This window comes from Ochotona curzoniae, unplaced genomic scaffold, assembly GCF_017591425.1.
Source record: "Ochotona curzoniae isolate NIBS_2020 unplaced genomic scaffold, NIBS_Ocur_1.0 scaffold_3835, whole genome shotgun sequence".
NCBI classification, from domain to species: domain Eukaryota; kingdom Metazoa; phylum Chordata; class Mammalia; order Lagomorpha; family Ochotonidae; genus Ochotona; species Ochotona curzoniae.
Window position 1 is genome coordinate 28,678,543 of NW_024467114.1, and position 16,935 is coordinate 28,695,477.

At 48.3% G+C, this 16,935-nt stretch overlaps 1 protein-coding gene across 3 annotated transcripts in view; it reads left to right on the forward strand.

Moving 5' to 3' along the window:
• Positions 1 to 16,935, forward strand: part of IGF2BP3 (insulin like growth factor 2 mRNA binding protein 3) — a 106,839-nt gene that overhangs the window by 74,880 nt on the left and 15,024 nt on the right. Inside the window, exons 6-10 of one of the 3 annotated variants that reach the window (XM_040964978.1) lie at positions 3,902 to 4,183; positions 8,966 to 9,100; positions 10,204 to 10,326; positions 13,704 to 13,839; positions 15,051 to 15,176. In XM_040964978.1, coding sequence (XP_040820912.1) covers positions 3,902 to 4,183; positions 8,966 to 9,100; positions 10,204 to 10,326; positions 13,704 to 13,839; positions 15,051 to 15,176 — 802 coding nt within the window. The remainder of the gene's footprint in view (positions 1 to 3,901; positions 4,184 to 8,965; positions 9,101 to 10,203; positions 10,327 to 13,703; positions 13,840 to 15,050; positions 15,177 to 16,935) is intronic. The other 2 variants (XM_040964976.1, XM_040964977.1) reach the window with 2 other exon arrangements.

The following is a 16,935-nucleotide window of genomic DNA, read 5'->3' on the forward strand; positions in this document are numbered from 1 at the left end:
ACTGCTCTACCCAGTATACCACAATGCCATTCCCAAAATTTTAATTTTTAAGACTTCTTTGAAAAGGGGAGAGGGAGAGATATCTTCCATCTGTTGGTTCACTGTGCCAGGTAAAGGCCAGAAGTTTGGATCTTCATCGGGGTTTCCCACATGGGTGACTGGGACCGTGTACTTGAGCCATCACCTACTGCTTCCAGGGTGTGCAGTGGCAGGAAACTGGGTCGGAATCAGAGCTGAGCAAGAAACCCAGGCACTCTGACATGGATGTGAACATCCCGGATAGTGTCTTTCTATCTGTACCAGGTGACAAGTTGGCCATTTTCACAATTGTCAAGTTCATTTAGAAATCTTTAAAAGTACAACTCGAAGTTTGTTTTAAAGTTGTACCCAAAAAGACTGGAAACAGAAGTAAATAAGCATCATCATCTTTGTTTACACCACTATCTAGTTTCGTTACTTTAAGGATTTTAACTACTCAAACAATAGAAAGTTTGATTAGTAAAGTGACAACTTGGGATGGAAAAGAGGTATAACCACAAAACTGATGCCACATTTGTTCTTCCACACTGTAAGTAACTATGTGCACAGACAGCTTCTCTCTTTGGTGTATATTTCATTTGTATTTGAAACTGCACCTGCTCAGCAGCTGAGGGAGTCTAGAAATGATGGGTGCATATCATGGTGCTTTGTTATTGATTTCAAACCAGGGTACAGCTAGCAGCTTATGATTTTTAGGGGCTAAAGACAAGGCTTTCTCTTGAAGTTGAGCCAGAAACAACTGCTTATGTCCCTCTGGCTTTGATGTGTGCAGACGTGTGGATACTGAGGAGGTTCAGCATTCGGTCCCCACCAATTGCTAGTACAGTTACTCATGAGCCAGTGTTGCAGGACTCCATCTCAACAACCTCGTGTCTTTGACTTTAAGGATTTGAGTTGCTCACCTTCATCTTCTGGGTTAATGTTAGTATCTGATGGGAGTGGCATCATGGTGTAGCAGTCAGTGTATCTGTGTGCAGTGCTGGTATCCAATATGTGTGTTGATTTGAGTCCTGGCTGCTCCACTTCCCATCTGACTGCTCCTTGCCTATGGCCTGGGGAAGTGTGGAGGATGGCCCAAGTCCTTGGATCCCTGCACCCACATGGGATTCCTGAAAGAAGCTCTAGGCTCATGGCTTAGAACCAGCCTAGCTTCAGCCATTGCAACCATTTAGAATTTGGGGAGTGAGCCAGCAAATGCATTATTCTTATTCTCTCCCACCGCCCAAACTCTTTCAAATGTATATATAATAAATATAAATTTATGGAAAATATGCATATATTTCTAAATTATCTGCCTGGTAGTTGGGAGAAAGTTGTTTCCAGCTGTAGCAGTGCTGCGTTGTGTTGCCAGTGCTCTTGTACACTGAGACCCTTGTGTGGTTCATCTCACTGCAGTTTTCTCCAGTTCTCCCTTACGAGCTGGAGTCTGGCTGCATCAGAACTGTCCTCCAGGGAAGGCTCCTTGGTACTACAGTGCAACCAGTGAGAGGATGAGAGTTGATGGTGCACCAAAGGGCTGCTTTGCTGGCTGCATGTGCTGCCCAAGTGGTTGACCTTGGCGCCGACAGTCTAAGCCAGCTGGTGGTGCCACCGACCTGTTAGTGGGCGGCGGTGGCTCTGGTGTTGAACAGATACAAGGAAGCACCGAAGCGTGGTGCCTATGCAGGTAGCTGTCACTGGCCTCCTGCTCTCCTGCCATTAACATCAGAGTCCACTGTGAGTGCTGCCCACTTCTGAGACCCATCTGTAATTAAAGGCAAATACCATTTGGATGAGTTGGAGGACAGAGAAAAGGTGTCAGCCAGCAGAGATTACACAAAATGTATCCTTAGATGTACTTTTCAAATAGGTAACATAAATCCACAGGGATACTAATTAAGGGGAGGGGTGACTGATGGCCATGAGGAAACTTGTAGGACACTGGCACATCCTGGTCTGGGCACACTGGAACATCCTAGTCCTAGCTCTCAGGATGTGTACCTTGTGAAAACTCATTGACTGCCTAGTGAAGGTTTTGGATACTTTCCCTAACATATATTGTAATGAAGCTGAGGAAGTAGGACAGGCAGCAAAACTGTCCCCCCAGAAGATTGGTACTGTAATGGGTGGATTAGAAAACGAATGCCCTCCTCCTGGTTTGATTCTTTGCCACCCCGTCCTTTCTGCCCTGGATCTCGTCACGAACTCCACAAGGCTCAGGACCACTGATTTCTTGGGGACTGACTTCCCTGAGAGATGGTCTGTCCTGAGTGGGTTAGAGAACTGCTGGTCAGGTCCCGGATGTTTTTATACACTCACAGAAGCATTTCTGTTGTTTCACATCTGTATTAACTTATTTGTCTTATCCTGGAAGATCCTGTATACACAGTGAGGGTGCTGTATACTTCTCATGTCTTCTCTGTTCCGCTTTGGAAAGACTATAGCCTGGACAGGACAGCTGCTTCACTTGGCTCCTGCTATTGGGACTGTTTCTTTTTTTTTTCTTTGTTTTGATAATCCTTACATATTTAATTGGGGTATAAAAGGTTCAAGGGCTAAAGGGGGATATAGAGGAAGAAGCCCCACCCAGTTTCCCACCCACCCTAAGTCCCAGATGTGGGGCATGCTCTGAGATACTCGATCAAGTGGTTCTAATAGTTCACCATTCATGGATCGCTACCAGTCTCTCCACTCTAAGCACGATGTGGTTGTTGAGGAGTCCATTGATTGACACAGTCCCTTCTAGAGTCTCCATTTGCCCAGTATTTTGCTGCCAACAGATAGCTGAGGTTGTTGCTTGACTTGTTCTGTCTTTTCTTGGTTAGGACTGTGAGTCCGGTGTCTCAACTGGGGAAATCCCCAAAGAAATTTTGGGGTATTCCCAGTCCAGATTCCTGCGTGTTCTAGTAAGCATAGGGCCCGGCACAGTCCATTGCCCCGATCAGCTGGTCGTTGCAGTTGCTGGGTCGGTTCTGTCTCCACCCGTGTCCTCCACTGGAACCAATGGGTGTTACAGTCCGGCCTGGTTCCGCCCTGAACACACTTGGCCCTCGCACGTACCAGTAGGAGCTGCAGCCCAGTCAGGGCGGCCACAGTAACCCCAACCAGGCCCACCCCCTACCCTGGCTTGCCAGTATGTATGGCATACTAGTCCAGTCTGTCCCAAATACCCTTCTGTTCATATACTTGCCAACAGGTGTTGCAACCTACTTCCATCCAACCATCTCATTATTGGGACTGTTTCTAAGCTGCTGCTGACCTCCTGGGTTAAACACAATCAAGACTATGACACAATGTGATGAGGGTTTTAAAAGGATTGATTCATTTAAAAGGCAGAATTAGAGAAAGGTATTTTATCCACTGCTTTACTCCCAAAATACTCAAAACAACCATAGCTGGTCCATGCCAAAGCCAGAAACTTTGTCCTGGTCTCATGCGTGGATGCAGGGGACCAGGACATGGGTCAGTCTCTGCTGCTTTCCACACAGTAATGCAGGGAACTAGATAGGAAGTGGAGTAGCCAGGACATGAACTGGCATCCCATATGAGATGCTGGCACTACAGGTGCAGGCTTACCTGATCCCAGTGGAACAAATTTTAATTTTATTTTTCCTTTGTAAATGGAAAATATATTCCATTTGCCTGCCTCTCCCCTTTACCCCTCATCACCACTTGCTTCTGAGTGGGCATTGAAGGAAAAGTGGGGTGTTGGGCTGCAAGAGCTGTGTTTACTGCTAGGGGAGGGACTTTGTTGAAAAGTTTCAGAGCCATCCCTGAGTGGATGTTTCAGAGCCAGTAACCCCTGAGGGGCTGGGTGTTCACTTTGCTAGGAGGTTTGTCAAACGGCTCAGCTTCTCTTCCCACCTCCTCTGTTGCCTTCCAGAGCCCTGGACAAACTGAACGGGTTCCAGCTGGAGAACTTCACCTTGAAAGTCGCCTACATCCCCGACGAGATGGCTGCCCCACAGAACCTGTTGCAGCAGCCACGAGGCCGCCGGGGGCCTGGGCAGCGGGGTTCATCCAGACAGGGCTCGCCGGGATCACCAGCCAAACAAAAGCCCTGCGACCTGCCTCTGCGCCTGCTGGTGCCCACCCAGTTTGTCGGAGCTATCATAGGGAAGGAGGGCGCCACCATCCGGAACATCACCAAGCAGACACAATCCAAGTGAGTTTCACACCTGTGCGCCTGGTCAGTGGGAGAGCAGCAGGTACACCCATCGACAGCTTCCAGATTGTCTTATACCCCACACCTCCAACCTCACAGGCCCTCTGGGCTCCATCCTTCATCCATGACCTCAGCATGCAAGCGGTTTTGTTAGTAAGAATCACTGGGTGGTGCAGCTTGGTCCTGTGAATAAAGCCAGGCAGTCAGAACAGCCGTTTTCATAGGACAATGTTGGGTAGCTTTGATTGGCAGGTTTTAAAGGACTGGAAATTTGAAGCCACCTTCCTAAGCATGGAAGTCAGGAATTGTTTATTTACTCTCAAAGCTCCAGTGGTGAGCCCTCAGATTAGTCCTAGGAGGGTGAGGACTGTGAATTGTGTTGGAAGCCCTCTGTGGATAGAAAGGCACTTGGGACAAGCTCTTGAAAAATGGAGTTCAAAGTTTACCTCCATGCAGACTTTTTGTTTTGTTTTTGTGTGTTTTAAATAAGGGAAGGCAGGTGGACAGAACATGCAGATGCAAGCATGCTTCACTCAAATGAATGGGTGGGTCCAGAAGCAGGAGTCCAGAGCTGCTGCTTTTTTTTTTTTTAAGATTTGTTATATTTTTATTGAAAAGTCAGATATACAGAGAGGAGGAGAGACAGAGAATAAAATCTTCCATCCATTGAGACACTCTCCAAGTAGCCGCAATGGCCGGAACTGAGCCCATCAGGAGCCTCCAATGGGTCTCCCATGTGGGTGCAGAGTCCCAAGACTTTGGGTTGTCCTCAACTGCTTTCCCTGGCCACAATCAGGGAGCTGGATGGGAAGCTGGGCCTCTGGGATTAGAACCGGAGCCAATATGGGATCCCAGTGTATGCAAGGCGAGGACTTTAGCCTCTAGGCTATCGCACCTGGCCCAAGTCCAGAGCTGCTTCTGAATACCCCAGCTGGATGGCTGGTTCTTTTTAAAAAAGATTTATTTTATTTTTATTGGAAAGGCGAATATACAGAGAGGAGAGACAGAGAGGAAGATCTTCTGTCCCATGATTCACTCCCCAAGTGAGTGCAACCTGCGGCCAACGCTATGCCGATCCGAAGCCAGGAGCCTCTTCTGGGTCTCCCACGCGGGTGCAGGGTCCCAAGGCTTTGGGCCGTCCTCGACTGCTTTCCTGGGTCACAGGCAGGGAGCTGGGTGGGAAGCCGGGCTGCTGGGATTAGAACCGGTGCCCATATGGGATCCTGGGCGTGCAAGGCGAGGATCTTAACCACTGCGCCACCGCGCCGGGCCCTATGGCTGGTTCTTAATACTTGAGCCATTGTCTTTTCTCTCCCATGTACATTAACAGGAAGCCAGAACTTCATTCAAACATTCTGATTGAGATGCAGGTAATCCGAGTGACAGCTTAACCCACTGGACCATAACACCAACCCCTCATGGAGAACATTTTTAAAATTGTTGTGCAGTTTTCTGTAATATGCATGTTCCATGAAACTTGTCCCCAACCATGCATGGATTCCAATTCTCTTTGTACCAAAATAACCTTTTAATCTCATCGTCAGCTCATTACATTAAAAGAAGTTTTTATTTATTTGAAATTCAGAGGAAGAAATAGAGATTATCCATCTGCTAGTTCACTTCCCAAATGACCTCGCTGTACAGAGCTGGGCTTGGGTGAAGCCAGGAACTAGGAACTTCTTCCAGGTCTCCTGTGTGGGTGCAGGGACTCAAGTGCTTAGTCCATTTTCCCATACTTTCCCAGGCAGATTAACAGGGAGCTGGATCAGAAGTGGGACAGCTATGACTCAAGCCAGCACTTGGGGTTCTGGCACTGAAGGTGACAGCTTTATTTGTTATGTCACAGCACTGGCCCTGCTGGTAACTTTTTTTTTTTTTAAAGATTTGTTTGTTTTTATTGGAAAGGCAGATTTACAGATAAAGGAGATCCAGAGAGAAAGATCTTCTGTCCACTGGTTCACTCCCCAAGGGACTGCAATGGTCAGAGTGGAGCCAATCTGAAGCCAGGAGCCAAAAGCTTCTTTCATTTCTCCACACAGTGCAGGCTCTCAAGGCTTTGGTCTATCCTCTACTGCTTTCCCTGGCCATAAGCATGGAGTTGGATGGGAAGTGCAGCAAATGGGACACAAATTGGCACCCGTATGGGATCCTGGAATGTGCAAAGCAAAGATTTAGTCACTGAGCTATCATTCTGGACCCTCCCTCTGATAACTTTTTGAAGCCGGTGTGGGTGTAAGAAACGAGCGTGTGCACACCGTGGGTGTGTGACTTGGCCTTTAGGCATTGAGTGGGAACAGATTCACTCTGTGTGACCCAAGGAGTCTGTGTAGTCTTCTTTTCTAGGCCTGCAGCGCTATGCCTTGCCCATGTGTTCACCCCAGCAGGCATAAGTGGATTCTGCACTCATTCCAGACAGCATGCCCGTGTCAAACCAGCTGCCTCCTCTCTTGCATAGTAGGTTATGTGCCCGTTTCCCATATGGTGGCATCCAATCCTGCAGGTGCTGCTCACCTGGGTGCAGTTAGTGGTCCTGTCCTTATAGTCAGGGGCAGGAGGCAGCTGAGCTCTGCCCTCCTTCCCTCTGTCTGCAGAGAATTGCAGAGTCAGAGCTGCTCCTTCCTGGACCCGCTGTGACCTGCAGGAGCTGCCTGTGTGCTTGGCCTTCCTTGTCGGGCAGCCCATGAGCCATTCCTCCTTCCTTCTCCAGCAGCTCATCTCCTCGCTGAACAGGAGGGAATGACACCCAGTGATGGATTGGTAAAACCCTCATGGGGGAGGGTTTGTTAACTCTTGTCCCTGAAGCTAGGCTTTCTCAGAACTCTGTTCCTGGAGTGGTCTCGGAGTGCCACAGCAGTTGGCCTTGCTCCCAGAGGGATTCGGAGTTTCCTGTCCTGTGCACGGCTCAGAGGACTGGCCCATTGTGTTCCTAGAAGCTGGTGGCTGCCAAGAAGATTCCTCAGATTGCTGCACTGTTGTCTGAGATGCTAATTTTTAAAAATTTATCTTATTTGAAAGAGAAATACTCTGTCTGCTAGCTTACTGCCAAGATGGTCACATGTCTAGAAGTGGGCCAGAGCCAAACCAAGAACTCTGATTCTCTCACGTGGTTGGCAGTAGCTCAAGTGCTTGAGCCATCTGCTGCTTCTTACTCCACGCGCATTAGTAGGAAGCTGGATGGGCATGGAGTGGCTCAGCCTTGAACTGAGGTGCTCCTGGGCTGCTGGCATTGTAGAGAACAGCTTAACTGGCTGCACCACAGCACTGCCCCCCCAAAGACACAGTTGTTTTTTTTTTTTTTTTTTTTTGATAAGCTGTTTCTAGATATCTCTTGCTTTTTTCATTCTTACGTTGTCTTTATTTTTATCTACAGGTTTTACATAGTTAAATCTTCAGTTTTGAGCAGCTCCCTCAGGAACGTGAACTGTAGACCTGGATTTTATTGACATGATGAAACGATTGTTCTCACCATATGATTTGCCTCACCCCTTATCTCACAGCATTTAGCCAGAGGGATGCTCTGCGTACTTGGCTTAACCAGCACACATAGTTTGGATGGTTGATGCTATTGGGCTGCTGAAGGAGCAGCCGACTTACTTGGGGTATTTATTTCTAAGAGTACAGAAACACTAAGGTCCATGCAGTGCACCCTGTGCAGTGGCCATTGTTAGATTGGGTTCCTCCTCTCTGCTGACATGCATGACTTCTGTAAAAGCTGTCATGATGTGGAGACATTTGTTTCATGTAAGGTCAAGGGCCTCTGAGCACCTGTTATTTCACCACATTTAAAAAATCGGCATTGTGATGTGGACACGCTGCTCTTTGACAGGCATTTTGAAGCTCCTCCCTATTGTTTTCAGTCACCAGTGTAGTGCAAACACTAGAGCCAACATTCTTGTGCCAGTGGCTCTCCGCCAAGGACAGTTCCAGCCCAGGAATGAATGGCGGACTGTGTCTGGGAACGCTCATGGTGTCACAGCCAGCTGAAGGACCAGAGATGTTTCTGGGCATCCTTCAGTTCAGGGCAACCCATGCCCCACAAAGAACCCAGGATGTAGAGTCCAGAGTTAAGGCCAAACAACACCACCTCAACTCATCTGAGACTCTGCTCGTGTCTGTAGGAGGTGCTATAGGAATTCCTGTCTCTGAGGGTCTAGGCCTGCCAGCCTGCTCTCAGCTGCCCCCAGAAGTACATGTACCCCGTGGTCCACCTTCCCACCAGATGCTTCATTCTATGTGAAAACATCCGCAGGACTGGAAGAAAGTGACATCTTGTTAGAATTGTATGAGTAGCATTTCCTGGCTTTTTGCTTTAATTCACAAAATTGCCATCTTTGTGAGTTTTGTTGTTGTCACTATCGCAAGCTTTCTTGTGTCAGGAACATAGAGCATAGAAAGGGCCTGGCCACAGACAGCAGATGAGTGAAGACAGTTCCCGGGCACCTGGCAGTCACACCTGTGGAGTCAGGAGTCGTGGCTGACCTGGGGCTGGGGTCCTGTCCCTACTCTCAGCAGCACTCCAGTCCTCAGTTGTTCTACAGCAGAGGAAAGCTTCTGTCAGAACCCGTGTTGCTGGACACAAGGTGCTCATCGCATGGCATCTGACAGGAAGCTGTTAGCTCGGACTGCTGGCTGGAGTGAAGGAGCAGTGTGAGAGCCTGCCTCTGTGGCGTCACTGTTGGTGGCTGCTCACGAGTCCCTGCCGGCAGGGTGAGGTGGTGCTGACGGATGGTGCTGTTAGTGGGTACTCACAGTTCTGGCTTCCCTTCTGCCCCACATCCCCAGAATCGACGTGCACCGCAAGGAGAATGCGGGGGCTGCCGAGAAGTCCATCACAATCCTCTCTACACCCGAGGGCACGTCCGCGGCCTGCAGGTCCATCCTGGAGATCATGCACAAGGAAGCTCAGGACACAAAATTGTGAGTCAGGAGCCCTCACCCTGGGAGGTGTGCTCATGGGCTGGTGTCCCGGGGGTCTGCGACACGGTGCCAGGGGAGTGCCACTGCGTGGCTGCACAGCTCATGTCTTGTGCACGTGCAAATGTTACCGCTGAATGTGTGACAGGACGTGACAGCATTGAGGTACAGCTGTGGAAGAAGCATCTGGGACATATAGGAAGCCTGCCTAGGACTGGAAAATATACGGGCATTTACCCATGGACTCTACAGGCTTGAATTGAACTCCATGGGACTCCCTTCTGGTCCTGGCCCCCCGACCTTGGGCAGCCAGACTCGGGGAAACAGGGAAGTTTGGAGACCTGTACCCAGGTGAAAGCAGGAGTGACTCACACATGGGTGCCACAGGCTACAGCTCTGCATAGGCCTTGCGCAGGGTGTTGGACTGAGGCTGGTTCCCCTGCCACCTTCAGTGGCAGAACAGTACTGCCCTAAAACAGAATCCGGAATAAGGAGTCACACTGGGCACCTGGTCCTCGGCCCTCGCTTTGTGATCTTCCCATGGTTAGACACAGGGGCTGTGCTAGAAGATGGAGTCTGTGTTGTAAGGAGGTCATTATCCTTTAGCTTGAGAAGCCCAATGTCTGGCAACCTTGGTGGCATTGATACAATGATGCGGATATGACTTGGATATTCAAAAAGGCCCAGAATGACAATTGCAAGCCCCCTTCCTGCTCTTCTCTCTGTGCTGCTGAGGTGTAACCCGCTTCTTCTGAGAACCTGGATCTCTATCAGGATTTTACTCTTTCACATTTCCACCTTGTGTTTAGTATGAGGAGTTTAGGAATATGGATTTGAGTCAGAAAATTCATCATTGAATGTTGGATGGTTCCTGATGTGAAGAGAACTTCTGTATTGAAAACTAACTTGTGTCTACACACTTCCCAGTGTCTTAAACCCTTCTGTCCATGTGTTGCTGGAGTGTAGGCTGTGTTGAGCTGCATTTGGCAGAGTGATCCCCATATGGTACAGAAGAAGTACATGTTTAAATGAGTGGAGATTGTGTTTTTACCTCAGTCGTCCTACCTTTTTTTTTTTAATAACCATGCTTTTCTGTTTATTTACAGCACAGAAGAGATCCCCTTGAAGATTTTAGCCCATAATAACTTTGTAGGCCGTCTCATCGGTAAAGAAGGAAGAAACCTTAAGAAGATTGAGCAGGACACAGACACTAAAATCACCATCTCTCCGTGAGTGTTGCCTTGCGGCACTTTTCCATCAGCTCACCCTCTCCCAGCTGACATGCTGTTCCTGTTTGTGAGCATGGCCTCGACTACCCCTCACTGTCCAGCTCTGTCTGCTCCCCGCTCTGGGTTTCAAACCCATGTTGAGAGCACTTCACCCTCACAGAGGGCATATGAACAACTATAGGCTTACACTGATCACTTCCTATTGAAGCCTCTATCTGCTTTTCTGGCCTTAAGCCCATTCGCCTACCACGTGACAGCTCAGGATGATGGTGAACCTTGTTTCCTGCGGTCTAGGGGTCAGGAGTTCAGGGATGGCATAGCTTGAGTAGTTCTTCAGCATCTTGTCTTCTTGCTGCCATCTAAATGCTGGCTGTTACTAGGAGATCTCACCACAGGAACCTTGGGGGTCCTTAAGACATGTTAGCTACCTCCTCCCGGGGTGAACGATTCAACAGCTACAGTGTCTTACGTGACATGGCCTCAGAAAAGTTATACTGTCGTTATCCTGAGATCCATAGGCAGTGCATACTATCAGAATACTGTGCAAGATTTTTAAAAATGTTTTATACTAAGATAAGTTTTTTACAAGATGTATTTACTTATGAAAGTCAGAGTTACAGAGAAAATCTCTTTCATCCAGTGGTTCACTTCCTCAGACGACTGTAATGGCCAGGGCTGGGACGGAGTCAAGCCAGGAGTTAGGAACTTCATTTGGGTCTCCCACATGGGTGGCAGGGGCCCAAACACTTGTGCTGTCTTACACAGTTTTTCCTGAACCTTTAGCAGGGAGATGGATCTGAAGTGGAGCAGCTGGGACTCACACCAGCACCCATAAAGGATGATGGTGTCATAAGGGCTGTCTAGCCTGCTGGATCACGACATCGTCTTTTACTGACATAAACTTCTAAGTCCATTTCTCATGAACTTTTTGAAGTCACTGTCTTGAATTCTGTACTTATTAAGAGGATCCCTTAAGAGGAAAAAAAAAAACCTTATCAACTGTTGCAACAAAAGCCACTCTAAACCACTGTGCTATGAACTGCTGTGTGAAGGCTGTGTGTATCTGGAGGGCATAGATAGACATGATCTGGGAGGTGGGGTGGTGCCAGTGCAGAGGGGCACATTCCCTTGCCTGGAACCCGTGGAAGCTCTGAAAACACAGAGGAAAGTTCTCTGGGGGTGACCATCATTAGTTCCCACCAGAGGGTCCGCAAGAGTGGAGAAGGCCAGAAGAATTAGGAATCAGTGGTATGGACAGACTGAGGTGCAAAATGTTTGTGTAGTAAGGGCGTTTTAAAGGAGGTGATAAGGAAGAGAGTTCTGTTTGTAAAGAAGGGGGAGGTGGAAAAAAACCCTGTAGAGTGGTAAGTAACATCACATTGTCTTGAATTTTGTGCTCCTAAAGGGGAGAGGGTTTTAAAAATTACTAATTTGAAAGGCAGAGAGAGACAGAGGAAGAGACAGAAATTGCTTGTTTACTCAAATAGCTTTATTCAAGAGCAGTATCCAGGTCTCCCAGCTGAGTGGCAGGGGCCAAAAAAACTGGGCCAGTTTCTGCTGTCTTCCCAGGTGTAATAGCAAGGAACTAGATCAGAGCTGGAGCAGCCAGGACTTGAAGTAACACACTGATATGGGAACCAGACTTTGGATGGAAGTGACAGTTTAGCCTGCTGTGCCATAAAGCCTGCCCCATTGGAAAGGTTTAAAAATAGATTTTAACTTTAAAAAATGATTTATTTATTTATTATTGGAAAAGCAGATTTACAGAAAGAAGGAGACCCAGAAACAGCAAATCTTTCATCTTCTCTCCACTGGTTCATTCCCCAAATGGTCATAACAGACAGAACTGAGCCAATCCAAAATTTAGGGCTTCTTCTAGGTCTCCCACGGGGGTGCAGGATCCCAACGCTTTGGGCAAGCCTCTTCTGCTTTCCCAGGCCACAAGCAGGGGCCTTGATGGGAAGTGGAGCACCCAGGACATGAACTGGTGTCCATATGGATGACAGTGTTTGCATAAGGTTTGCCAGTTGAGACATTATGTTGGTCTCTAAAACAAATCTTAAATACTGCTGTAGCTATAGCCATTGTACAAATAAAATTTGTACAGAATGCTTGATGTGTCTGGATTAAGACTGGATGTTAGCATTGCATCCTGTAAATAGTCTAAGAATATTGTCCTCATTGTCTACTTAAACTTTTCCCAAGAATAAAGGGAAAGTTATAGAATAAGATCGTATTTGGGGCCCGGCGCGGTGGCGCAAGTGGTTAAAGGTCCTCACCTTGCACGCCCGGGATCCCATATGGGCGCCGGTTCTAATCCCGGCAGCCTCGCTTCCCATCCAGCTCCCTGCCTGTGGCCCGGGAAAGCAGTCGAGGACGGCCCAAAGCTTTGGGAACCTGCACCCGCGTGGGAGACCCGGAAGAGGCTCCTGGCTTCGGATCGGCATAGTATCGACCCGTTGCGCTCACTTGGGGAGTGAATCATCGGACGGAAGACCTTCCTCTCTGTCTCTCCTCTCTGTATATCCGCCTTTCCAATGAAAAAAAATAATAAAAATAAATCTTTACAAAAAAAAAAAAAAGATCGTATTTGTCCCACACATGGCTGGCCTTGAGAATGAGGCTGTTAACTCCAGGGATGTGAAGTGACATGGCTGCTTGCAGTGTGTTTCCCCCAGGTGGGGGGTATGGCTCCAGTTGGTCTCTAGCTTAGGCTGGGCGCTGTTCAGGCACAGTCTGCCGTCTGTGGCATAACCTAGACTAGGCAGAGTGTTGCTGAGGATTGCCACTCACTTCACCTTTGTCTAATGACTGGCAACAGGTTAAGCATTTCTTCAGGATGGATTAGGTTCTGTTACTCTAGTGGCCAAAGCCCACTGAAGATAGCTGAGTTCTGGTTTGCCTTTTGGAACTGTTTGCATGCTTGGGGTAGTCAGAAGATGCATTGGCCAACAATGCCCCTTCAGGCTACAGTTGGTCAGCACAGACTGTGAAAGCACAGGCTAGTCAAAGGCCGTGTATTTTTGGCTGTTGGATTTTGCTAAAGTTGTACATCCTTCTAGTCACTCCTTTTCAGTTCACTGGTGAATCAGGAAAACTTTGAAATGGTTAGGAAACTAGCTATGTCTAAAACATAGGCTTGGTGGAACTCTGTGTAGCCAGTAATAGTCATCAGAACCTGAAGAGAATTCCTTTCTTTTCCTGAAGCTTTGTAATGCTTGGCTCCATGTGCCGCAGGCCTTCCTCCTCTCCCATCATGTTTGAGCACTGACCTTGGCACGTGTTGCCAGCCTCTATAGCTGCTTTCCATTGCATCTGTAGCTGAATTGTCACTAACCATCCTCCTCCTGTGGTCTCCACCCTTTCTCAACCCACAGATTGCAGGAGCTGACACTGTACAACCCAGAGCGCACCATCACGGTTAAGGGCAGCATTGAAACGTGTGCCAAAGCTGAGGAGGAGATCATGAGGAAGATCAGAGAGTCCTACGAGAATGACGTGGCCTCCATGAACGTTAGTTTTCTAAGATGGGAGGGTTGTGCCTGTTTGCCTGAGGGCTAAAAGCTGGTTGTAAGTACGCGATGGTGATTTATTGAGTGGTGGTGGTATTATTTGATTTTTAACACCTTTGCAAATAACCCTGGGGATAGTAGGAAAGACTTAGACTTGGCCTTCTCTGGGGGTTATTCCGTCTTGAAGCTTTATCTTTTGTATGTGTGGGGTGAGTCTAGTACCTGCCTGCAAACGCTTGATGACTTCCTGAGAATGTTAGTGAAGGAGTTCAGTGCAGACAGAAGGTGGGCTGCAGAGGCACGTGAGCTGGTTTGGAATCTTCATTCACCTGCAAATTGCAGCTCTAGCCTCAGTCTGCTCAGCCTCCCTGCGCCTTCACTTCCTCGTCTGTGAGTTGGGTCTGTAGTCTGTCCTTGTTAGGACTACAGCAGAGCATGTCCAATTGTTCCCAGGAACACAAAATTAAAACTTAACTGTATTTATGGCAAATTTGGACATGAAGAATTTCACATGACAAGAGTGCATGTAAGGCTAGATAAGAAAATGGCTGACATTATTTAATGGATGGAATGATTTACTTAGTTTGGAGACCCATTTTAATTTTTTTTCCTTTTAAGAATGCTGAATATATTTGAAAGAATAAGAGAGTAGGAAGAATAGAATTTGCTAGTTCACTCCCCAAATGACCACAACAGCCAGGGCTAGGTCAGGCACCTGAAACTCTCTGGATAACCCACATGGGCACAGGGGCCCAGGCACTTGGACCATCCTCTGCTGCCTTCTCAAGTGCATTTGTAGGAAGCTGGATCAGAAGTGGTGCAGTACTCTGACTTAACTCATTGTGCTGTGGTGCCAGCCTCTGTTCTAAATCTCAGATGATTTAGAACACTTTTCAGCCTGCCTGTCATGCAGTAGAGAACTCAAGGAGAGTGGTGTGTCTCATCGGGAGAGCGCGGAATGCTCAACCCTCTGCCAGAGACTGGTGTGTCCCCTGGTAGCCGCAAAAGTCGGTACCTCTGCTCAGCTGGTTCTGCAGCCCTGCTTAACATTTCCTGAATGAATTTTGTTTTTCTCTTTAGTCTCAGACTGTGTGCCCAGTGGGCACAGCTAACCCTAGGGGAAGGGAAGCTGCAGTCTCGGCAGCAGTGCAGGCCCAGAGGCGTCCCAGGTATCCTGTTGGCCCAGTTGACGGATCCATTTCCCCATTGCAGCTTCAAGCGCACTTGATTCCTGGACTGAATCTGAACGCCTTGGGTCTGTTCCCGCCCACACCAGGCATGCCACCTCCCACCTCTGGGCCCCCCTCAGCCATGGCGCCACCCTACCCACCACTGGAGGTAAGAGCCCATCATCTTGCCTGCCCTGCCTGGTGTGACAGGCCATTTGGATCCCCACAAGGCTCTGGGGAGCCAGCGTTTCCAGTTCCTATAGGATTGAGTGATCCAAGAAGTTTAGGGGAAGGTGAACCTAAAATGGAAGCTTGAGAGCAAGTGTATGAACTTACTGTGTGCTGTACCCTCTGGTGGGTTTGTTCCAACCCTTTACATCTGTCAGAAGTGAGCCCAGACAGGCACCACGGTGTGTGTTGGGGACAAAGGAGGATTTGGTATGAGAGAAGCCCACAGCTAGCTTGTCTTTCTTCTGGCTGCCCTAAAAACCCAGCTTTCTTTCTAGGCAGGTCTCTTTACCATGTGCCCTTCAGGTTCCTGGCCTGTCACCTGCCCCTCACTGCTGCTGCTGAGTCCAGTAGTACACCTCCTGGGCATCACAGGCTTGGCAGAGAACCGTCTGGCACCAGCAGCACACGTTCCCAAAGACGAATGCTAGGGACCTGTTCTTTAAATACCGTAGTGAAAGACATAGTGCTTTTCTGATTTCCTGGTATGGTGGTGTGTATTCAGTTTCTGTATTAGGAGAACTGACCAGGTGTCCTGGTTAATCTGCTTTTGAGCCAGCTTCCTGTTCTTGGCAAGTCCTTTGCCACATGCCTGGGAGATATGTGTGGATTTCTTGGCTCTTGCCTTCTGCCTGGTGTGACCTATGTGGTGCGGGCATTTGGGGAGTGAAATCAGTGGGGGAAAGTTCCTCTAGCCGCCCTCCCCCCACCCTACCCCTCCTCTCTTTCTCTTGCTGTGTCATTCAGCCTTACAAAATTCATCTTTTTAGAAAACAGGAAAAGTTTTCACAGAAAAAAACATAAGGAAAAAAATTTGGCACCCAAATAAACTTCCCTTTAAAAAAAAAAAAACCTGCTCATTTCCTTCTTCAAAGGCAAAGATATCTTTCTTCCACTGGTTCCCTCCCCAAATGCCCCAAAAGTTGGGGCTGGGCCAGGTTGAAGCCAGGAAGCAGGCAGTTCATCCTAGTGTCCAGCATGGGTAACATGGCCCGAATATTGTTTTCAGTGTCACAGTAGCCATACCCCTTTCCTGAAGAGTGAGACAGAGGGTGGAGATCGCTGGGCTGTCTGTGGTAATATGCCCTCCTTGCTTGTGCTGGATAAGGACTCAATAGTACATGAGAGAAGCGTGGCATCCCTTGTCCCATAAGGGCAACAGTTAACCTTCCACCTCCCTGCTTGTGGCCTTGGAAGGCAATAAAGAATGGCCCAAAGCCTTGGCACCCTGCGCCCACATGCGAGACAAAGAAGTAGCTCCTGGCTTTGGATCAGCTCAGCTCTGGCTGTTGTGACCACTTGGGGAGTGAACCAACCAGTGGATGGAAGATCCTTCTTTTTGCTTCTCCCCTCTGTAAATCTCACTTTCCAGCAAAATAAATAAATAAATACATCTTAAAATCTATGTCTATATTTTTGAATGACAGCACACCTATTTGCCTTCTCACTCCCAGATGTCCACCACAGGCAGGGCTGAGCCGGGCCACAGCCAGGAGCTGAAACTCAATCTGTCTGTCCCCAAGGACAGCAGGGACCCAGGCAGGAAGCTAGAATCGGGGTGTGTGAGTCTTAACTGCTCGTCTAATCATGTCTCTCCGTGAGCTTTCTGTGTTGGTATCTTAATGTGAGTGATTGATAGACTCACATTTACCCAGGCATATGTGTGTCTAGATTCTGGCATTCACTGGGGTCTTAGAATA